General features: G+C 46.9%; 2 protein-coding genes across 2 annotated transcripts in view; both read left to right on the forward strand.

Moving 5' to 3' along the window:
• Nucleotides 1–24,253, forward strand: part of LOC116937859 (tyrosine-protein phosphatase non-receptor type 11-like) — a 107,089-nt gene that overhangs the window by 34,810 nt on the left and 48,026 nt on the right. The window contains exons 4-8 of the mRNA XM_076063432.1: nucleotides 5,240–5,387; nucleotides 5,469–5,528; nucleotides 7,381–7,494; nucleotides 20,570–20,674; nucleotides 22,325–22,421. Coding sequence (XP_075919547.1) covers nucleotides 5,240–5,387; nucleotides 5,469–5,528; nucleotides 7,381–7,494; nucleotides 20,570–20,674; nucleotides 22,325–22,421 — 524 coding nt within the window. The remainder of the gene's footprint in view (nucleotides 1–5,239; nucleotides 5,388–5,468; nucleotides 5,529–7,380; nucleotides 7,495–20,569; nucleotides 20,675–22,324; nucleotides 22,422–24,253) is intronic.
• On the forward strand, nucleotides 109–2,912 carry LOC142922613 (tyrosine-protein phosphatase non-receptor type 6-like). Its single transcript, XM_076063434.1, has 4 exons — nucleotides 109–459; nucleotides 1,871–1,917; nucleotides 2,061–2,083; nucleotides 2,886–2,912. Exons 1-4 carry the CDS (start codon nucleotides 179–181, stop codon nucleotides 2,910–2,912), a joined length of 378 nt encoding a protein of 125 aa, XP_075919549.1. The 5' UTR covers nucleotides 109–178.

The raw sequence follows: 24,253 nt of genomic DNA on the forward strand, positions 1-24,253 counted from the left end.
TCACGGTGGAGTACCACACCCAGCACAGCGGGCAGCTGAGGGAGCGGAGTGGTGACGTCATCGCCCTCGTGCAGCCCCTCAACAGCGCTGACCCCACGTCTGAGAGGTCAGGAGGTCACGGCGGAGGTGTAGAGGTCACGGGGCAGGAGTTAGAGGTCACGGCGGAGGAGTAGAGGTCATGGTGGAGTACCACACCCAGCACAGCGGGCAGCTGAGGGAGCGGAGTGGTGACGTCATCGCCCTCGTGCAGCCCCTCAACAGCGCTGACCCCACGTCTGAGAGGTCAGGAGGTCACGGCGGAGGTGTAGAGGTCACGGGGCAGGAGTTAGAGGTCACGGGGCAGGAGTTAGAGGTCACGGTGGAGTACCACACCCAGCACAGCGGGCAGCTGAGGGAGCGGAGTGGTGACGTCATCGCCCTCGTGCAGCCCCTCAACAGCGCTGACCCCACGTCTGAGAGGTCAGGAGGTCACGGGGCAGGAGTTAGAGGTCACGGGGAAGGTGTAGAGGTCACGGTGGAGGTGTAGAGGTCACGGCGCAGGAGGTAAAGGTCACGGGGAAGGTGTAGAGGTCACGGTGGAGGAGTAGAGGTCACGGTGGAGGAGTAGAGGTCACGGTGAAGGTGTAGAGGTCACCGTAGAGGTGTAGAGGTCACGGTGGAGGTGTAGAGGTCACGGTGGAGGAGTAGAGGTCACGGTGAAGGTGTAGAGGTCACGGTGGAGGTGTAGAGGTCACGGTGGAGGTGTAGAGGTCACGGTGGAGTAGAGGTCACGGTGGAGGTCTAGAGGTCACGGTGGTGTAGAGGTCATGGTGGAGGTGTAGAGGTCATGGTGGAGGTGTAGAGGTCATGGTGGAGGTGTAGAGGTCACGGTGGAGGTGTAGAGGTCACGGTGGAGGTGTAGAGGTCACGGTGGAGGTGTAGAGGTCACGGTGGAGTAGAGGTCACGGCGGAGGCGTAGAGGTCACGGTGGAGGTGTAGAGGTCACGGTGGAGGTGTAGAGGTCACGGTGGAGGTGTAGAGGTCACGGTGAAGGAGTAGAGGTCACGGTGGAGGTGTAGAGGTCACGGTGGAGGTGTAGAGGTCACGGTGGAGGTGTAGAGGTCACGGTAGAGGTGTAGAGGTCACGGTGGAGGTGTAGAGGTCACGGTGGAGGTGTAGAGGTCACGGTGGAGGTGTAGAGGTCACGGTGGAGGTGTAGAGGTCACGGTGGAGGTGTAGAGGTCACGGTGGAGGTGTAGAGGTCACGGTGAAGGTGTAGAGGTCACGGTGGAGGTGTAGAGGTCACGGTGGAGGTGTAGAGGTCACGGTGGAGGAGTAGAGGTCACGGTGGGGGAGTAGAGGTCACGGTGGAGGTGTAGAGGTCACGGTGAAGGTGTAGAGGTCACGGTGAAGGTGTAGAGGTCACGGTGGAGGAGTAGAGGTCACGGTGAAGGAGTAGAGGTCACGGTGAAGGTGTAGAGGTCACGGTGGAGGTGTAGAGGTCACGGTGGAGGTGTAGAGGTCACGGGGAAGGTGTAGAGGTCACGGTGGAGGTGTAGAGGTCACGGTGAAGGTGTAGAGGTCACGGTGGAGGTGTAGAGGTCACGGTGGAGGTGTAGAGGTCACGGTGGAGGTGTAGAGGTCACGGGGAAGGTGTAGAGGTCACGGTGGAGGTGTAGAGGTCACGGTGTAGAGGTCACGGTGGAGGTGTAGAGGTCACGGTGGAGATCAAACTACTCACCTACAGCCACATGCCAAGTGACGATGATGATGGTGGTGATGGTGATGATGATGATTCCAATTATTCTGATCCCACCCACCTCACCCACCCACCTCCACCCACCTCCACCCACCTCCACCCACCCACCCCACGCCACCCACCCACCCCCAGGTGGTACCACGGCCACATGCCAAGTGACGATGATGATGGTGGTGATGGTGACGACGATGATGATTCCAATGATCCTGATCCCACCCACCCACACCCCCACCCACCTCCACCCCACCCACCCACCCCACCCACCTCCACCCACCCCACCCCCACCCACCCACCCCACCCACCTCCACCCACCCACCCCCAGGTGGTACCACAGCCGCATCCCAAGTGATGATGATGATGATGATGGTGGTGATGGTGATGACGATGATGATTCAAATGATTCTGATCCCACCCACCCCACCCACCCCCCCACCCACCTCCACCCCCCACTCCCCCCCCACCACCCCCACCCACCAGGTGGTACCACGGCCACATGCCAAGTGACGATGATGATGATGTTGATGGTGATGACGATGATGATTCCAATTATCCTGATCCCACCCACCCCACCCCCCACCACCACCCCCCACCCACCCCCCCACCACTCCCCCCCCCCCCCACCACCACCACTCCCACCCACCAGGTGGTACCACAGCCGCATCCCAAGTGACGATGATGATGATGTTGATGGTGATGACGATGATGATTCCAATTATCCTGATCCCACCCACCCCACCCACCCCACCCACCCCACCCACCCACCCTCCCCACCACTCCCCCCCCACCACCACCACCCCCACCCACCAGGTGGTACCACGGCCACATGCCAAGTGACGATGATGATGGTGGTGGTGATGGTGATGACGATGATGATTCCAATGATCCTGATCCCACCCACCCCACCCCACCCACCCCACACCCACCCTCCCCACCCTCCCCCCCACCACTCCCCCCCCCCACCACCACCACCACTCCCACCCACCAGGTGGTACCACGGCCACATGCCAAGTGATGACGATGATGATGGTGGTGTTGATGATGGTGACGACGATGATGATGATTCAAATGATTCTGATCCCACCCACCCCACCCACCCACCTCCACCCCACCCCCACCCACCCACCCCACCCACCTCCACCCACCCCAGGTGGTATCACAGCCACATGCCAAGTGACGATGATGATGGTGGTGTTGATGATGGTGACGACGATGATTCAAATCATCCTGATCCCACCCACCCCACCCACCCACCTCCACCCACCCCCCCCACCCACCTCCACCTACCCCACCCCCACCCACCCACCCCACCCACCTCCACCCACCCACCCACCCCAGGTGGTACCACAGCCGCATCCCAAGTGATGATGATGATGGTGGTGATGGTGATGACGATGATGATTCCAATGATTCTGATCCCACCCACCCCACCTCCACCCACCACCCCTCCCCCCACCACTCCCCCCCACCACCACCACCACTCCCACCCCCCAGGTGGTACCACGGCGACATGCCAAGTGACGATGATGATGATGTTGATGGTGATGACGATGATGATTCCAATGATCCTGATCCCACCCACCCCACCCACCCACCTCCACCCACCCACCCACCCTCCCCCCCACCTCCCCCCCACCACCACCACCACTCCCACCCACCAGGTGGTACCACGGCCACATCCCAAGTGACGATGTTGATGGTGGTGTTGATGATGGTAACGACGATGATGATTCCAATGATTCTGATCCCACCCACCCCACCCACCCCACCCCCACCCACCCTTCCCACCCTCCCCCCACCACTCCCCCCCCACCACCACCACCACTCCCACCCACCAGGTGGTACCACGGCCACATCCCAAGTGACGATGATGATGTTGATGGTGACGACGATGATGATTCCAATGATCCTGATCCCACCCACCCCACCCACCACCCCCCCCCCCACCTCCCTCCCCCCCACTCCTCCCCCCCCACCACCACCACCACTCCCACCCACCAGGTGGTACCACAGCCACATGCCAAGTGATGATGTTGATGGTGGTGATGGTGATGACGATGATGATTCCAATGATTCTGATCCCACTCACCCCACCTCCACCCACCCACCCTCCCCCCCACCACTCCCTCCCCCCCACCACTCCCTCCCCCCCACCACTCCCTCCCCCCCACCACTCCCCCCCACCACCACCACCACCACACCCACCCACCAGGTGGTACCACGGCCACATGCCACGTGACGATGACGATGATGATGGTGGTGATGGTGACGACGATGATGATTCCAATGATCCTGATCCCACCCACCCCACCCACCCACCTCCACCCACCCACCCACCCCCCCACCACTCCTCCCCCCCCACCACCACCACCACTCCCACCCACCAGGTGGTACCACGGCCACATCCCAAGTGACGATGATGATGTTGATGGTGACGACGATGATGATTCCAATGATTCTGATCCCACCCACCCCACCCACCACCCCCACCCACCACTCCCCCCCCACCACTCCCCCCCCACCACCACCACCACCCCCACCCACCAGGTGGTAGCACGGCCACATGCCAAGTGACGATGATGATGGTGGTGTTGATGATGGTGACGACGATGATGATTCAAATTATCCTGATCCCACCCACCCCACCCACCCCCACCCCACCTCCACCCTCCCTCCCCCCACCACTCCCCCCCCACCACCACCACCACCACCACTCCCACCCACCAGGTGGTACCACGGCCACATGCCACGTGACGATGATGATGATGTTGATGGTGACGACGATGATGATTCCAATGATCCTGATCCCACCCACCCCACCCCACCCACCCCACCCCCACCACTCCCCCCCCCACCACCCCCACCCACCAGGTGGTACCACGGCCACATGCCACGTGACGATGATGATGGTGGTGATGGTGACGACGATGATGATTCCAATGATCCTGATCCCACCCACCCCACCCTCCACCCACCCACCACCCCTCCCCCCACCACTCCCCCCCCACCACCACCACCACCACTCCCACCCACCAGGTGGTACCACGGCCACATGCCAAGTGACGATGATGATGGTGGTGATGGTGATGACGATGATGATTCCAATTATCCTGATCCCACCCACCCCACCCACCCACCCTCCCCACCACTCCCCCCCACCACCACCACTCCCACCCCCCAGGTGGTATCACAGCCACATGCCAAGTGATGATGTTGATGATGTTGATGGTGATGACGATGATGATTCCAATGATTCTGATCCCACCCACCCCACCCACCCCCCCCACCCACCTCCACCCCCCACTCCCCCCCCCACCACCCCCACCCACCAGGTGGTACCACGGCCACATGCCAAGTGACGATGATGATGGTGGTGTTGATGATGGTGACGACGATGATGATTCCAATGATCCTGATCCCACCCACCCCACCTCCACCCACCACCCACCCCCCCACCACTCCCCCCCCCCCACCACTCCCCCCACCACCACTCCCACCCACCAGGTGGTACCACGGCCACATGCCCGGCCGCGAGGCGGAGCGCCTGCTGCTGGAGCGAGGCCGCGTGGGGAGCTTTCTGGTGCGAGAGAGCGCCAGCAAGCCCGGCTCCTGCGTGCTCTCAGCTCGTACAGACGCCGCAGTGGGAGGAGGAGGAGGAGGAGGGGGAGGAGCAACAGCGGGAGGGGGAGGAGCAACAGCGGGAGGGGGAGGAGCAACAGCGGGAGGGGGAGGAGCAACAGCGGGAGGGGGAGGGGCCACGGCGAGCGTCACGCACATCATGATCCACTGGGCGGTAAATTGTGTCACTCTGTCATTCTGTCACACTGTGTGTGTGTGTCACTCTGTGTGTGTGTGTCACTATGTGTGTGTGTGTGTCACTCTGTCATTGTGTGTGTCTGTGTCACTGTGTGTGTGTCACTGTGTGTGTGTGTGTGTCACTGTGTGTGTGTGTGTGTCACTGTGTGTGTGTCACTCTGTCATTCTGTCACTGTGTGTGTGTATCTGTGTGTGTGTCACTGTGTGTGTCACTGTGTGTGCGTGTCACTGTGTGTGTGTGTCACTCTGTGTGTGTGTGTGTCACTGTGTGTGTGTCACTGTGTGTGTGTCACTGTGTGTGTGTGTCAGTGTGTGTGTCTGTGTCACTGTGTGTGTGTCACTGTGTGTGTGTGTCATTGTGTGTGTGTCACTGTGTGTGTGTCACTGTGTGTGTGTCACTGTGTGTGTCACTGTGTGTGTGTCACTGTGTGTGTGTGTCACTGTGTGTGTGTCACTGTGTGTGTGTCACTGTGTGTGTCTGTGTCACTATGTGTGTGTCACTGTGTGTGTGTCACTGTGTGTGTGTGTGTCACTGTGTGTGTCACTGTGTGTGTGTCACTGTGTGTGTGTCACTCTGTCACTCTGTGTATGTGTGTCACTGTGTGTGTCACCGTGTGTCTCTGTGTGTCTGTGTGTCTGTGTATCACTGTGTGTGTCACTCTGTCACTGTGTGTGTGTCACTGTGTGTGTGTATGTGTCACTGTCAATGTGTGTGTGTGTCACTCTGCAATTCTGTCACTGTGTGTGTGTGTCACTGTGTGTGTGTCACTGTGTGTGTGTCACTCTGTCATTCTGTGTGTGTGTGTCACTGTGTGTGTCACTGTGTGTGTGTGTCACTCTGTGTGTGTGTGTCACTGTGTCTGTGTGTGTGTCACTGTGTGTGTCACTGTGTCTGTGTGTGTGTCACTGTGTGTGTGTCACTCTGTGTGTGTCACTCTGTGTGTGTGTGTCACTGTGTGTGTCACTCTGTCACTCTGTGTGTGTCACTGTGTGTGTGTGTCACTCTGTCACTCTGTGTGTGTGTCACTCTGTCACTCTGTCACTCTGTGTGTGTGTCACTGTTTATGTGTGTCACTGTGTGTGTGTCACTCTGTGTGTGTGTGTCACTCTGTCATTCTGTCAGTGTGTGTGTGTCACTGTGTGTGTGTCTGTGTGTGTGTGTCACTGTGTGTGTGTGTCACTGTGTGTGTGTGTCACTGTGTGTGTGTGTGTGTCACTGTGTGTGTGTGTCACTGTGTGTGTGTGTCACTGTGTGTGTGTGTGTCACTGTGTGTGTGTCACTGTGTGTGTGTGTGTCACTGTGTGTGTGTGTCACTGTGTGTGTGTGTCACTGTGTGTGTCTGTGTCACTGTGTGTGTGTGTCACTGTGTGTGTATCACTGTGTGTGTCACTGTGTGTGTGTCACTGTGTGTGTGTCACTCTGTATGTGTGTGTGTGTCACTCTGTGTGTCACTCTGTCACTCTGTGTGTGTGTCACTGTGTGTGTGTGACTGTGTGTGTGACTGTGTCTGTGTGTGTCACTGTGTGTGACTGTATGTCACTGTGTGTGTCACTATGCATGTCACTGTGTGTGTGACTGTGTGTGTGACTGTGTGTGTCACTGTGTGTACACTGTGTGTGTGTGTGACTGTGTGTGTGACTGTGTGTGTCACTGTGTGTACACTGTGTGTGTGTGTGACTGTGTGTGTCACTGTGTGTGTCACTGTGTATGTCACTGTGTGTGTGTCTCTCCCTCACGTCTCACCGCCTGTCTGTCTCTCTCTATGCCCCTCCCCCCCCTGTGCCCCGCCCCCTCCACCCCTCCCCCCCATTCGCCCCCCCCCCCCCAGAGTGGAAAGTGTCACGTGGGTGGGAAGCGATTTGACAGTTTGCCGGACCTCATAGAACACTACCGGGAACACCCCATGACAGAGGAGAGTGGAGTTGTTGTACAGCTGTCTCATGTAAGTCTTATAGTACTGGTGCTATTACTATAGTACTAGTACTATAGTAACTACCGTGAACACCCCATGACAGAGGAGAGTGGAGTTGTTGTACAGCTGTCTCATGTAAGTCTTATAGTACTGGTACTATTACTATAGTACTAGTACTATAGTAACTACCGTGAACACCCCATGACAGAGGAGAGTGGAGTTGTTGTACAGCTGTCTCATGTAAGTCTTATAGTACTGGTACTATTACTATAGTACCAGTACTATAGTAACTACCGTGAACACCCCATGACAGAGGAGAGTGGAGTTGTTGTACAGCTGTCTCATGTAAGTCTTATAGTACTGGTACTATAGTAATAGTATAGTAACTACCGGGAACACCCCATGACAGAGGAGAGTGGAGTTGTTGTACAGCTGTCTCATGTAAGTCTTATAGTACTGGTACTATTACTATAGTACTAGTACTATAGTAACTACCGTGAACACCCCATGACAGAGGAGAGTGGAGTTGTTGTACAGCTGTCTCATGTAAGTGTTATAGTACTGGTACTATTACTATACTACTAGTACTATAGTACTAGTAGTAATACCGGGAACACCCCATGACAGAGGAGAGTGGAGTTGTTGTACAGCTGTCTCATGTAAGTCTTATAGTACTGGTACTATTACTATAGTACTAGTACTATAGTAACTACCGTGAACACCCCATGACAGAGGAGAGTGGTGTGGTGGTGCAGCTGTCTCATGTAAGTCTTATAGTACTGGTACTATTACTATAGTACCAGTACTATAGTAGTAGTAGTAATACCGTGAACACCCCATGACAGAGGAGAGTGGAGTTGTTGTACAGCTGTCTCATGTAAGTCTTATAGTACTGGTACTATTACTATAGTACTAGTACTATAGTAACTACCGTGAACACCCCATGACAGAGGAGAGTGGAGTTGTTGTACAGCTGTCTCATGTAAGTCTTATAGTACTGGTACTATTACTATAGTACTAGTACTATAGTAATACCGTGAACACCCCATGACAGAGGAGAGTGGAGTTGTTGTACAGCTGTCTCATGTAAGTGTTATAGTACTGGTACTATTACTATAGTACTAGTACTATAGTAACTACCGGGAACACCCCATGACAGAGGAGAGTGGAGTTGTTGTACAGCTGTCTCATGTAAGTCTTATAGTACTGGTACTATTACTATAGTACTAGTACTATAGTAACTACCGTGAACACCCCATGACAGAGGAGAGTGGAGTTGTTGTACAGCTGTCTCATGTAAGTCTTATAGTACTGGTACTATTACTATAGTACCAGTACTATAGTAACTACCGTGAACACCCCATGACAGAGGAGAGTGGAGTTGTTGTACAGCTGTCTCATGTAAGTCTTATAGTACTGGTACTATAGTAATAGTATAGTAACTACCGGGAACACCCCATGACAGAGGAGAGTGGAGTTGTTGTACAGCTGTCTCATGTAAGTCTTATAGTACTGGTACTATTACTATAGTACTAGTACTATAGTAACTACCGTGAACACCCCATGACAGAGGAGAGTGGAGTTGTTGTACAGCTGTCTCATGTAAGTGTTATAGTACTGGTACTATTACTATACTACTAGTACTATAGTACTAGTAATAATACCGGGAACACCCCATGACAGAGGAGAGTGGAGTTGTTGTACAGCTGTCTCATGTAAGTCTTATAGTACTGGTACTATTACTATAGTACTAGTACTATAGTAACTACCGTGAACACCCCATGACAGAGGAGAGTGGTGTGGTGGTGCAGCTGTCTCATGTAAGTCTTATAGTACTGGTACTATTACTATAGTACCAGTACTATAGTAGTAGTAGTAATACCGTGAACACCCCATGACAGAGGAGAGTGGAGTTGTTGTACAGCTGTCTCATGTAAGTCTTATAGTACTGGTACTATTACTATAGTACTAGTACTATAGTAACTACCGTGAACACCCCATGACAGAGGAGAGTGGAGTTGTTGTACAGCTGTCTCATGTAAGTCTTATAGTACTGGTACTATTACTATAGTACTAGTACTATAGTAACTACCGTGAACACCCCATGACAGAGGAGAGTGGAGTTGTTGTACAGCTGTCTCATGTAAGTCTTATAGTACTGGTACTATTACTATAGTACTAGTACTATAGTAATAGTAGTAATACCGTGAACACCCCATGACAGAGGAGAGTGGAGTTGTTGTACAGCTGTCTCATGTAAGTCTTATAGTACTGGTACTATTACTATAGTACTAGTACTATAGTAACTACCGTGAACACCCCATGACAGAGGAGAGTGGTGTGGTGGTGCAGCTGTCTCATGTAAGTCTTATAGTACTGGTACTATTACTATAGTACCAGTACTATAGTAGTAGTAGTAATACCGTGAACACCCCATGACAGAGGAGAGTGGAGTTGTTGTACAGCTGTCTCATGTAAGTCTTATAGTACTGGTACTATTACTATAGTACTAGTACTATAGTAACTACCGTGAACACCCCATGACAGAGGAGAGTGGAGTTGTTGTACAGCTGTCTCATGTAAGTCTTATAGTACTGGTACTATTACTATAGTACTAGTACTATAGTAACTACCGTGAACACCCCATGACAGAGGAGAGTGGAGTTGTTGTACAGCTGTCTCATGTAAGTCTTATAGTACTGGTACTATTACTATAGTACTAGTACTATAGTACTAGTACTATAGTAACTACCGTGAACACCCCATGACAGAGGAGAGTGGAGTTGTTGTACAGCTGTCTCATGTAAGTCTTATAGTACTGGTACTATTACTATAGTACCAGTACTATAGTAACTACCGTGAACACCCCATGACAGAGGAGAGTGGAGTTGTTGTACAGCTGTCTCATGTAAGTGTTATAGTACTGGTACTATTACTATAGTACTAGTACTATAGTGATACCGTGAACACCCCATGACAGAGGAGAGTGGAGTTGTTGTACAGCTGTCTCATGTAAGTCTTATAATACTGGTACTATTACTATAGTACTAGTATTATAGTAGTAGTAGTAATACCGTGAACACCCCATGACAGAGGAGAGTGGAGTTGTTGTACAGCTGTCTCATGTAAGTGTTATAGTACTGGTACTATTACTATAGTACTAGTACTATAGTACTAGTAGTGACTACCGTGAACACCCCATGACAGAGGAGAGTGGTGTGGTGGTGCAGCTGTCTCATGTAAGTCTTATAGTACTGGTACTATTACTATAGTACCAGTACTATAGTAGTAGTAGTAATACCGTGAACACCCCATGACAGAGGAGAGTGGAGTTGTTGTACAGCTGTCTCATGTAAGTCTTATAGTACTGGTACTATTACTATAGTACTAGTACTATAGTAACTACCGTGAACACCCCATGACAGAGGAGAGTGGAGTTGTTGTACAGCTGTCTCATGTAAGTCTTATAGTACTGGTACTATTACTATAGTACTAGTACTATAGTAACTACCGTGAACACCCCATGACAGAGGAGAGTGGAGTTGTTGTACAGCTGTCTCATGTAAGTCTTATAGTACTGGTACTATTACTATAGTACTAGTACTATAGTACTAGTACTATAGTAACTACCGTGAACACCCCATGACAGAGTAGAGTGGAGTTGTTGTACAGCTGTCTCATGTAAGTCTTATAGTACTGGTACTATTACTATAGTACTAGTACTATAGTAACTACCGTGAACACCCCATGACAGAGGAGAGTGGAGTTGTTGTACAGCTGTCTCATGTAAGTGTTATAGTACTGGTACTATTACTATAGTACTAGTACTATAGTGATACCGTGAACACCCCATGACAGAGGAGAGTGGAGTTGTTGTACAGCTGTCTCATGTAAGTCTTATAATACTGGTACTATTACTATAGTACTAGTACTATAGTAGTAGTAGTAATACCGTGAACACCCCATGACAGAGGAGAGTGGAGTTGTTGTACAGCTGTCTCATGTAAGTGTTATAGTACTGGTACTATTACTATAGTACTAGTACTATAGTACTAGTAGTGACTACCGTGAACACCCCATGACAGAGGAGAGTGGTGTGGTGGTGCAGCTGTCTCATGTAAGTCTTATAGTACTGGTACTATTACTATAGTACTAGTACTATAGTAGTAGTAGTAGTATTACCGTGAACACCCCATGACAGAGGAGAGTGGAGTTGTTGTACAGCTGTCTCATGTAAGTCTTATAGTACTGGTACTATTACTATAGTACTAGTACTATAGTAACTACCGTGAACACCCCATGACAGAGGAGAGTGGAGTTGTTGTACAGCTGTCTCATGTAAGTCTTATAGTACTGGTACTATTACTATAGTACTAGTACTATAGTAACTACCGTGAACACCCCATGACAGAGGAGAGTGGAGTTGTTGTACAGCTGTCTCATGTAAGTGTTATAGTACTGGTACTATTACTATAGTACTAGTACTATAGTACTAGTAGTGACTACCGTGAACACCCCATGACAGAGGAGAGTGGTGTGGTGGTGCAGCTGTCTCATGTAAGTCTTATAGTACTGGTACTATTACTATAGTACTAGTACTATAGTAGTAGTAGTAATACCGTGAACACCCCATGACAGAGGAGAGTGGAGTTGTTGTACAGCTGTCTCATGTAAGTCTTATAGTACTGGTACTATTACTATAGTACTAGTACTATAGTAACTACCGTGAACACCCCATGACAGAGGAGAGTGGAGTTGTTGTACAGCTGTCTCATGTAAGTGTTATAGTACTGGTACTATTACTATAGTACTAGTACTATAGTAGTAGTAGTAGTACTATAGTAGTGGTAACTACCGTGAACACCCCATGACAGAGGAGAGTGGAGTTGTTGTACAGCTGTCTCATGTAAGTGTTGTAGTACTGGTACTATTACTATAGTACTAGTACTATAGTACTAGTACTATAGTACTATAGTACTCTAGTACTATAGTAGTAGTAGTAACTACCGTGAACACCCCATGACAGAGGAGAGTGGAGTTGTTGTACAGCTGTCTCATGTAAGTGTTGTAGTACTGGTACTATAGTACTATAGTACTAGTACTATAACATAGTACTAGTACTATAGTAACTACCGTGAACACCCCATGACAGAGGAGAGTGGAGTTGTTGTACAGCTGTCTCATGTAAGTGTTATAGTACTGGTACTATTACTATAGTACTAGTACTATAGTAGTAGTAGTAGTACTATAGTAGTGGTAACTACCGTGAACACCCCATGACAGAGGAGAGTGGAGTTGTTGTACAGCTGTCTCATGTAAGTCTTATAGTACTGGTGCTATTACTATAGTACTAGTACTATAGTAACTACCGTGAACACCCCATGACAGAGGAGAGTGGAGTTGTTGTACAGCTGTCTCATGTAAGTCTTATAGTACTGGTACTATTACTATAGTACTAGTACTATAGTAACTACCGTGAACACCCCATGACAGAGGAGAGTGGAGTTGTTGTACAGCTGTCTCATGTAAGTCTTATAGTACTGGTACTATTACTATAGTACCAGTACTATAGTAACTACCGTGAACACCCCATGACAGAGGAGAGTGGAGTTGTTGTACAGCTGTCTCATGTAAGTCTTATAGTACTGGTACTATAGTAATAGTATAGTAACTACCGGGAACACCCCATGACAGAGGAGAGTGGAGTTGTTGTACAGCTGTCTCATGTAAGTCTTATAGTACTGGTACTATTACTATAGTACTAGTACTATAGTAACTACCGTGAACACCCCATGACAGAGGAGAGTGGAGTTGTTGTACAGCTGTCTCATGTAAGTGTTATAGTACTGGTACTATTACTATACTACTAGTACTATAGTACTAGTAGTAATACCGGGAACACCCCATGACAGAGGAGAGTGGAGTTGTTGTACAGCTGTCTCATGTAAGTCTTATAGTACTGGTACTATTACTATAGTACTAGTACTATAGTAACTACCGTGAACACCCCATGACAGAGGAGAGTGGTGTGGTGGTGCAGCTGTCTCATGTAAGTCTTATAGTACTGGTACTATTACTATAGTACCAGTACTATAGTAGTAGTAGTAATACCGTGAACACCCCATGACAGAGGAGAGTGGAGTTGTTGTACAGCTGTCTCATGTAAGTCTTATAGTACTGGTACTATTACTATAGTACTAGTACTATAGTAACTACCGTGAACACCCCATGACAGAGGAGAGTGGAGTTGTTGTACAGCTGTCTCATGTAAGTCTTATAGTACTGGTACTATTACTATAGTACTAGTACTATAGTAATACCGTGAACACCCCATGACAGAGGAGAGTGGAGTTGTTGTACAGCTGTCTCATGTAAGTGTTATAGTACTGGTACTATTACTATAGTACTAGTACTATAGTAACTACCGGGAACACCCCATGACAGAGGAGAGTGGAGTTGTTGTACAGCTGTCTCATGTAAGTCTTATAGTACTGGTACTATTACTATAGTACTAGTACTATAGTAACTACCGTGAACACCCCATGACAGAGGAGAGTGGAGTTGTTGTACAGCTGTCTCATGTAAGTCTTATAGTACTGGTACTATTACTATAGTACCAGTACTATAGTAACTACCGTGAACACCCCATGACAGAGGAGAGTGGAGTTGTTGTACAGCTGTCTCATGTAAGTCTTATAGTACTGGTACTATAGTAATAGTATAGTAACTACCGGGAACACCCCATGACAGAGGAGAGTGGAGTTGTTGTACAGCTGTCTCATGTAAGTCTTATAGTACTGGTACTATTACTATAGTACTAGTACTATAGTAACTACCGTGAACACCCCATGACAGAGGAGAGTGGAGTTGTTGTACAGCTGTCTCATGTAAGTGTTATAGTACTGGTACTATTACTATACTACTAGTACTATAGTACTAGTAATAATACCGGGAACACCCCATGACAGAGGAGAGTGGAGTTGTTGTACAGCTGTCTCATGTAAGTCTTATAGTACTGGTACTATTACTATAGTACTAGTACTATAGTAACTACCGTGAACACCCCATGACAGAGGAGAGTGGTGTGGTGGTGCAGCTGTCTCATGTAAGTCTTATAGTACTGGTACTATTACTATAGTACCAGTACTATAGTAGTAGTAGTAATACCGTGAACACCCCATGACAGAGGAGAGTGGAGTTGTTGTACAGCTGTCTCATGTAAGTCTTATAGTACTGGTACTATTACTATAGTACTAGTACTATAGTAACTACCGTGAACACCCCATGACAGAGGAGAGTGGAGTTGTTGTACAGCTGTCTCATGTAAGTCTTATAGTACTGGTACTATTACTATAGTACTAGTACTATAGTAACTACCGTGAACACCCCATGACAGAGGAGAGTGGAGTTGTTGTACAGCTGTCTCATGTAAGTCTTATAGTACTGGTACTATTACTATAGTACTAGTACTATAGTAATAGTAGTAATACCGTGAACACCCCATGACAGAGGAGAGTGGAGTTGTTGTACAGCTGTCTCATGTAAGTCTTATAGTACTGGTACTATTACTATAGTACTAGTACTATAGTAACTACCGTGAACACCCCATGACAGAGGAGAGTGGTGTGGTGGTGCAGCTGTCTCATGTAAGTCTTATAGTACTGGTACTATTACTATAGTACCAGTACTATAGTAGTAGTAGTAATACCGTGAACACCCCATGACAGAGGAGAGTGGAGTTGTTGTACAGCTGTCTCATGTAAGTCTTATAGTACTGGTACTATTACTATAGTACTAGTACTATAGTAACTACCGTGAACACCCCATGACAGAGGAGAGTGGAGTTGTTGTACAGCTGTCTCATGTAAGTCTTATAGTACTGGTACTATTACTATAGTACTAGTACTATAGTAACTACCGTGAACACCCCATGACAGAGGAGAGTGGAGTTGTTGTACAGCTGTCTCATGTAAGTCTTATAGTACTGGTACTATTACTATAGTACTAGTACTATAGTACTAGTACTATAGTAACTACCGTGAACACCCCATGACAGAGGAGAGTGGAGTTGTTGTACAGCTGTCTCATGTAAGTCTTATAGTACTGGTACTATTACTATAGTACCAGTACTATAGTAACTACCGTGAACACCCCATGACAGAGGAGAGTGGAGTTGTTGTACAGCTGTCTCATGTAAGTGTTATAGTACTGGTACTATTACTATAGTACTAGTACTATAGTGATACCGTGAACACCCCATGACAGAGGAGAGTGGAGTTGTTGTACAGCTGTCTCATGTAAGTCTTATAATACTGGTACTATTACTATAGTACTAGTATTATAGTAGTAGTAGTAATACCGTGAACACCCCATGACAGAGGAGAGTGGAGTTGTTGTACAGCTGTCTCATGTAAGTGTTATAGTACTGGTACTATTACTATAGTACTAGTACTATAGTACTAGTAGTGACTACCGTGAACACCCCATGACAGAGGAGAGTGGTGTGGTGGTGCAGCTGTCTCATGTAAGTCTTATAGTACTGGTACTATTACTATAGTACCAGTACTATAGTAGTAGTAGTAATACCGTGAACACCCCATGACAGAGGAGAGTGGAGTTGTTGTACAGCTGTCTCATGTAAGTCTTATAGTACTGGTACTATTACTATAGTACTAGTACTATAGTAACTACCGTGAACACCCCATGACAGAGGAGAGTGGAGTTGTTGTACAGCTGTCTCATGTAAGTCTTATAGTACTGGTACTATTACTATAGTACTAGTACTATAGTAACTACCGTGAACACCCCATGACAGAGGAGAGTGGAGTTGTTGTACAGCTGTCTCATGTAAGTCTTATAGTACTGGTACTATTACTATAGTACTAGTACTATAGTACTAGTACTATAGTAACTACCGTGAACACCCCATGACAGAGTAGAGTGGAGTTGTTGTACAGCTGTCTCATGTAAGTCTTATAGTACTGGTACTATTACTATAGTACTAGTACTATAGTAACTACCGTGAACACCCCATGACAGAGGAGAGTGGAGTTGTTGTACAGCTGTCTCATGTAAGTGTTATAGTACTGGTACTATTACTATAGTACTAGTACTATAGTGATACCGTGAACACCCCATGACAGAGGAGAGTGGAGTTGTTGTACAGCTGTCTCATGTAAGTCTTATAATACTGGTACTATTACTATAGTACTAGTACTATAGTAGTAGTAGTAATACCGTGAACACCCCATGACAGAGGAGAGTGGAGTTGTTGTACAGCTGTCTCATGTAAGTGTTATAGTACTGGTACTATTACTATAGTACTAGTACTATAGTACTAGTAGTGACTACCGTGAACACCCCATGACAGAGGAGAGTGGTGTGGTGGTGCAGCTGTCTCATGTAAGTCTTATAGTACTGGTACTATTACTATAGTACTAGTACTATAGTAGTAGTAGTAGTATTACCGTGAACACCCCATGACAGAGGAGAGTGGAGTTGTTGTACAGCTGTCTCATGTAAGTCTTATAGTACTGGTACTATTACTATAGTACTAGTACTATAGTAACTACCGTGAACACCCCATGACAGAGGAGAGTGGAGTTGTTGTACAGCTGTCTCATGTAAGTCTTATAGTACTGGTACTATTACTATAGTACTAGTACTATAGTAACTACCGTGAACACCCCATGACAGAGGAGAGTGGAGTTGTTGTACAGCTGTCTCATGTAAGTGTTATAGTACTGGTACTATTACTATAGTACTAGTACTATAGTACTAGTAGTGACTACCGTGAACACCCCATGACAGAGGAGAGTGGTGTGGTGGTGCAGCTGTCTCATGTAAGTCTTATAGTACTGGTACTATTACTATAGTACTAGTACTATAGTAGTAGTAGTAATACCGTGAACACCCCATGACAGAGGAGAGTGGAGTTGTTGTACAGCTGTCTCATGTAAGTCTTATAGTACTGGTACTATTACTATAGTACTAGTACTATAGTAACTACCGTGAACACCCCATGACAGAGGAGAGTGGAGTTGTTGTACAGCTGTCTCATGTAAGTGTTATAGTACTGGTACTATTACTATAGTACTAGTACTATAGTAGTAGTAGTAGTACTATAGTAGTGGTAACTACCGTGAACACCCCATGACAGAGGAGAGTGGAGTTGTTGTACAGCTGTCTCATGTAAGTGTTGTAGTACTGGTACTATTACTATAGTACTAGTACTATAGTACTAGTACTATAGTACTATAGTACTCTAGTACTATAGTAGTAGTAGTAACTACCGTGAACACCCCATGACAGAGGAGAGTGGAGTTGTTGTACAGCTGTCTCATGTAAGTGTTGTAGTACTGGTACTATAGTACTATAGTACTAGTACTATAACATAGTACTAGTACTATAGTAACTACCGTGAACACCCCATGACAGAGGAGAGTGGAGTTGTTGTACAGCTGTCTCATGTAAGTGTTATAGTACTGGTACTATTACTATAGTACTAGTACTATAGTAGTAGTAGTAGTACTATAGTAGTGGTAACTACCGTGAACACCCCATGACAGAGGAGAGTGGAGTTGTTGTACAGCTGTCTCATGTAAGTGTTGTAGTACTGGTACTATTACTATAGTACTAGTACTATAGTACTAGTACTATAGTACTAGTACTCTAGTACTATAGTAGTAGTAACTACCGTGAACACCCCATGACAGAGGAGAGTGGAGTTGTTGTACAGCTGTCTCATGTAAGTGTTGTAGTACTGGTACTATAGTACTATAGTACTAGTACTATAGTACAATAGTACTAGTAGTAATACCGTGAACACCCCATGACAGAGGAGAGTGGAGTTGTTGTACAGCTGTCTCATGTAAGTCTTATAGTACTGGTACTATTACTATAGTACTAGTACTATAGTAGAAGTGGTAACTACCGTGAACACCCCATGACAGAGGAGAGTGGAGTTGTTGTACAGCTGTCTCATGTAAGTGTTATAGTACTGGTACTATAGCACTATAGTAGTAGTACTATAGTACTAGTACTATAGTAGTAGTAATACCGTGAACACCCCATGACAGAGGAGAGTGGTGTGGTGGTGCAGCTGTCTCATGTAAGTCTTATAGTACTGGTACTATAGTACTATAGTACTAGTACTATAGTAGAAGTGGTAACTACCGTGAACACCCCATGACAGAGGAGAGTGGAGTTGTTGTACAGCTGTCTCATGTAGGTCTTATAGTACTGGTACTATTACCATAGTACTAGTACTATAGTAGTAGTAGTAATACCGTGAACACCTCATGACAGAGGAGAGTGGTGTGGTTGTACAGCTGTCTCATGTAAGTGTTATAGTACTAGTACTATTACTATAGTACTAGTACTATAGTAACTACCGTGAACACCCCATGACAGAGGAGAGTGGTGTGGTGGTGCAGCTGTCTCATGTAAGTGTTATAGTACTGGTACTATTACTATAGTACTAGTACTATAACACTATTACTATAGTAGCTATAGTAATAGTAGCTATAGTACTATAGTAATAGTACTATAGTACTGATACTATAGTACTATAGTACTGATACTATATGTCTACCCACAGCCCCTGTACTCCACTAGGATCTCCGCCTCCCACATCGCTATAGTACTACTATAGTAATAGTAGCTATAGTACTATAGTAATAGTGCTATAGTTCTATAGTACTGATACTATAGTACTGATACTATATGTCTACCCACAGCCCCTGTACTCCACTAGGATCTCCGCCTCCCACATCGCTATATTACTACTATAGTAATAGTAGCTATAGTACTATAGTAATAGTACTATAGTACTGATACTATAGTACTATAGTACTGATACTATATGTCTACCCACAGCCCCTGTACTCCACTAGGATCTCCGCCTCCCACATCGCTATAGTACTACTATAGTAATAGTAGCTATAGTACTATAGTAATAGTGCTATAGTACTATAGTACTGATACTATAGTACTATAGTACTGATACTATATGTCTACCCACAGCCCCTGTACTCCACTAGGATCTCCGCCTCCCACATCGCTATAGTACTACTATAGTAATAGTACTATAGTACTATAGTAACAGTACTATAGTACTATAGTACTGATACTATAGTACTATAGTACTGATACTATATGTCTACCCACAGCCCCTGTACTCCACTAGGATCTCCGCCTCCCACATTGCTATAGTACTACTATAGTAATAGTACTATAGTACTATAGTACTGATACTATAGTACTATAGTACTGATACTATATGTCTACCCACAGCCCCTGTACTCCACTAGGATCTCTGCCTCCCATATCGCTATAGTACTACTATAGTAATAATACTATAGTAGTACTATAGTAATAGTACTATAGTACTACTATAGTACTGATACTATAGTACTATAGTACTGATACTATATGTCTACCCACAGCCCCTGTACTCCACTAGGATCTCCGCCTCCCACATTGCTATAGTACTACTATAGTAATAGTACTATAGTACTATAGTACTGATACTATAGTACTATAGTACTGATACTATATGTCTACCCACAGCCCCTGTACTCCACTAGGATCTCTGCCTCCCACATCGCTATAGTACTACTATAGTAATAGTAGCTATACTACTATAGTAATAGTGCTATAGTACTGATACTATAGTACTATAGTACTGATACTATATGTCTACCCACAGCCCCTGTACTCCACTAGGATCTCCGCCTCCCAGATCGCTATAGTGCTACTATAGTAATAGTAGCTATAGTACTATAGTACTGATACTATAGTACTATAGTACTGATACTATATGTCTACCCACAGCCCCTGTACTCCACTAGGATCTCCGCCTCCCACATCGCTATATTACTACTATAGTAATAGTAGCTATAGTACTATAGTAATAGTGCTATAGTACTATAGTACTGATACTATAGTACTATAGTACTGATACTATATGTCTACCCACAGCCCCTGTACTCCACTAGGATCTCCGCCTCCCAGATCGCTATAGTGCTACTATAGTAATAGTACTATATTACTATAGTACTGATACTATAGTACTATAGTACTGATACTATATGTCTACCCACAGCCCCTGTACTCCACTAGGATCTCCGCCTCCCAGATCGCTCGCCGCGTTGAGGAGCTCAGTGCTGACACTGCCGGAGCTCAGCGAGGATTCGCTGACGAGTTTGAGGTTCGCCGCCCCCGTATCCGCCACGACCCTCATAACCGCCACGCCACGACCCCCCGTATCCGCCACGACCCCCATTACCGCCACGCCACGACCCCCTGTATCCGCCACGACCCTCATAACCGCGACGCCACGACCCCCCGTATCCGCCACGACCCTGATAACCGCCACGCCACGGTCCCCGTATCCGCCACGACCCTCTTAACCGCCACGCCACCACCCCCGTATCCGCCACGACCCTCATTACCGCCACACTACAACCCCCATAACCACCACTACCCCCATAACCGCCACGCCGCAACCATCATATATCCGCAACAACTCCCATATCCGCCACAATCCCCATATTCACCATGCCACAACCCCCCATATCCGCCATTCCACAACCCCCATAACTGCCACAACCCCCATAAACGCCACGCCACAACCCCCATATCCGCCACAACCCCATACCCACCACAATCCCCGTAACTGCCACAACCCCCATAACCGCCATTCCACAACCACCATATCCGCCATGCCACGACCCCCATATCTGTGACAACCCCCATATCCACCACTCCACAACCCCCATATCCACTACACTACAACCCCAATATCCGCCATGCCACGACCCCCATATCTGCCACCACCCCCATATCTGCCACTACCCCCATATCTGCCACCACCCCCATATCCGCCACAACCCTCATTACCACTACAACCCCCATATCTGCCACAAACCCCATATCCGCCACACTACAACCCCCAATGATGTTGATGACGATGTTGATGATGATGATGCTGCTACTGATGATGTTGATGATTGTGCTGATGATCCTGCTGCTGATGATGATGCTACTGATGATGTTAATGATGATGCTGCTGATTTTGATGCTGATGATGATTTTGCTGCTGCTGCTAATGCTGATGCTGCTGCTGATGATTTTGCTGCTGCTGCTGCTGATGATGTTACTACTGATGATGATGATGTTGATGATGTTACTAATGATGATGATATTGTTGATGATGATGTTGCTGCTGCTGATGATGTTGCTGCTGCTGATGATGTTGCTGCTGCTGATGATGATGTTGTTGATGATGTTACGACTGATGATGATGATGTTGCTGCTGCTGCTGATGATGTGATGATGCTGCTGCTGATGATGTTGCTGCTGCTGCTGCTGATGTTACTGCTGCTGATGATGCTGCTGCTGATGATGTTCCTGCTGTTGATGATGATGTTGCTGATGATGATATTGCTGATGATGATGTTGATGATGATGTTACGAGTGATGATGTTGTTGTTGATGATTATGTTGCTGCTGATGATGATGTTGCTGCTGATGATGCTGTTGATGATGATGTTACTACTGAGTATGATGTTGTTGCTGCGGCTGCTGCTGATGATGTTGCTGCTGCTGCTGATGATGCTGCTGATGATGTTGCTGATGATGATGATGTTGCTGATGATGATGATGTTGCTGCTGCTGATGATGATGCTGATGCTGCTGATGATGTTGCTGCTGCTGCTGATGATGTTGCTGCTGCTGCTGATGATGTTGATGATGATGTTACGACTGATGTTGTTGTTGATGATGATGTTGCTGCTGATGATGCTGCTGCTGCTGATGATGCTGCTGCTGATGATGTTGTTGCTGTCAACTGCTCCAGTTACTCCAGCAGCTGGAGGGTAGCCTCCTGTACAGCCGCAGCGAAGGGCAGAAGGCCCACAACAAATCTCGCAACCGCTACAAAAACATCCTGCCATGTGGGTACAGCCGCTGGGATACACACCATGGGCTACAGCCACTCAGATACAGCCTGTCAGATACAGCCTCTCAGATACAGCCACTCAGATACAGCCTCTCAGATACAGCCACTCAGATACAGCCTCTCAGATACAGCCTCTCAGATACAGCCTCTCAGATACAGCCACTCAGATACAGCCACTCAGATACAGACACTCAGATACAGACACTCAGATACAGCCACTCAGATACAGCCACTCAGATACAGCCTCTCAGATACAGCCACTCAGATACAGTCACTCAGACACAGTCACTCAGACACAGACACGCAGATACAGACACTCAGATACAGCCACTCAGATACAGCCTCCCAGATACAGCCTCTCAGATACAGCCTCTCAGATACAGTCACTCAGATACAGCCACTCAGATACAGCCTCTCAGATACAGCCACTCAGATACAGATACTCAGATACAGCCACTCAGATACAGTCACTCAGATACAGCCTCTCAGATACAGCCTCTCAGATACAGTCACTCAGATACAGTCACTCAGATACAGCCTCTCAGATACAGCCACTCAGATACAGCCTCTCAGATACAGTCACTCAGATACAGCCTCTCAGATATAGCCTGTCAGATACAGCCGCTGGGATACAGCCACTCAGATACAGCCTCTTAGATACAGCCTCTCAGATACAGTCACTCAGATACAGCCTCTCAGATACAGTCACTCAGATACAGTCACTCAGATACAGCCACTCGGATACAGCCACTCAGATACAGTCACTGAGATACAGTCACTCAGATACAGCCTCTCAGATACAGTCACTCAGATACAGCCACTCAGATACAGCATCTCAGATACAGCCACTCAGATACAGCCACTCAGATACAGTCACTCAGACAGTCACTCAGATACAGCCACTCAGATACAGCCACTCAGATACAGTCACTCAGATACAGCCTCTCAGATACAGTCACTCAGATACAGCCTCTCGGATACAGCCACTCAGATACAGCCACTCAGATACAGCCACTCAGATACAGCCACTCAGATACAGTCACTCAGATACAGCCACTCAGATACAGCCACTCAGATACAGCCACTCAGATACAGCCTCTCAGATACAGTCACTCAGATACAGTCACTCAGATACTGTTGTTTTTGACTGTTGTTGTTGATTGTTGTTGTTGACTGTTGTTGATTGTTGTTGTTGATTGAAGTTGTTGACTGTTGTTGATTGTTGTTGTTGATTGTTGTTGTTGATTTTTGTTGTTGATTGAAGTCGTTGACTGTTGTTGATTGTTGTTGATTGTTGTTGTTGACTGCTGTTGTTGATTGTTGTTGACTGTTGTTGTTGATTGTTGTTGATTGTTGTTGATTGTTGTTGTTGATTGTTGATTGTTGTTGATTGTTGTTGTTGATTGTTGTTGTTGACTGTTGTTGTTGACTGTTGTTGTTGATTGTTGTTGTTGACTGTTGTTGTTGACTGTTGTTGTTGATTGTTGTTGTTGACTGTTGTTGATTGTTGTTGTTGACTGTTGTTGTTGACTGTTGTTGATTGTTGACTGTTGTTGTTGACTGTTGTTGTTGTTAACTCTTGTTGATTGTTGTTGTTGTTGACTCTTGTTGATTGTTGTTGTTGACTGTTGTTGTTGACTGTTGTTGTTGATTGTTGTTGTTGACTGTTGTTGTTGACTGTTGTTGTTGTTGACTGTTGTTGATTGTTGTTGTTGTTGACTGTTGTTGACTGTTGTTGTTGATTGTTGTTGTTGACTCTTGTTGATTGTTGTTGTTGACTGGTGTTGTTGATTGTTGTTGTTGACTGTTGTTGTTGATTGTTGTTGT

The sequence above is a fragment of the Petromyzon marinus genome, unplaced genomic scaffold (genome assembly GCF_048934315.1).
Source record: "Petromyzon marinus isolate PM22_M1 ecotype Great Lakes invasive population unplaced genomic scaffold, UKy_Petmar_22M1.pri1.0 PM_Scaffold_119, whole genome shotgun sequence".
Classification (NCBI taxonomy): Eukaryota; Metazoa; Chordata; class Hyperoartia; order Petromyzontiformes; family Petromyzontidae; genus Petromyzon; species Petromyzon marinus.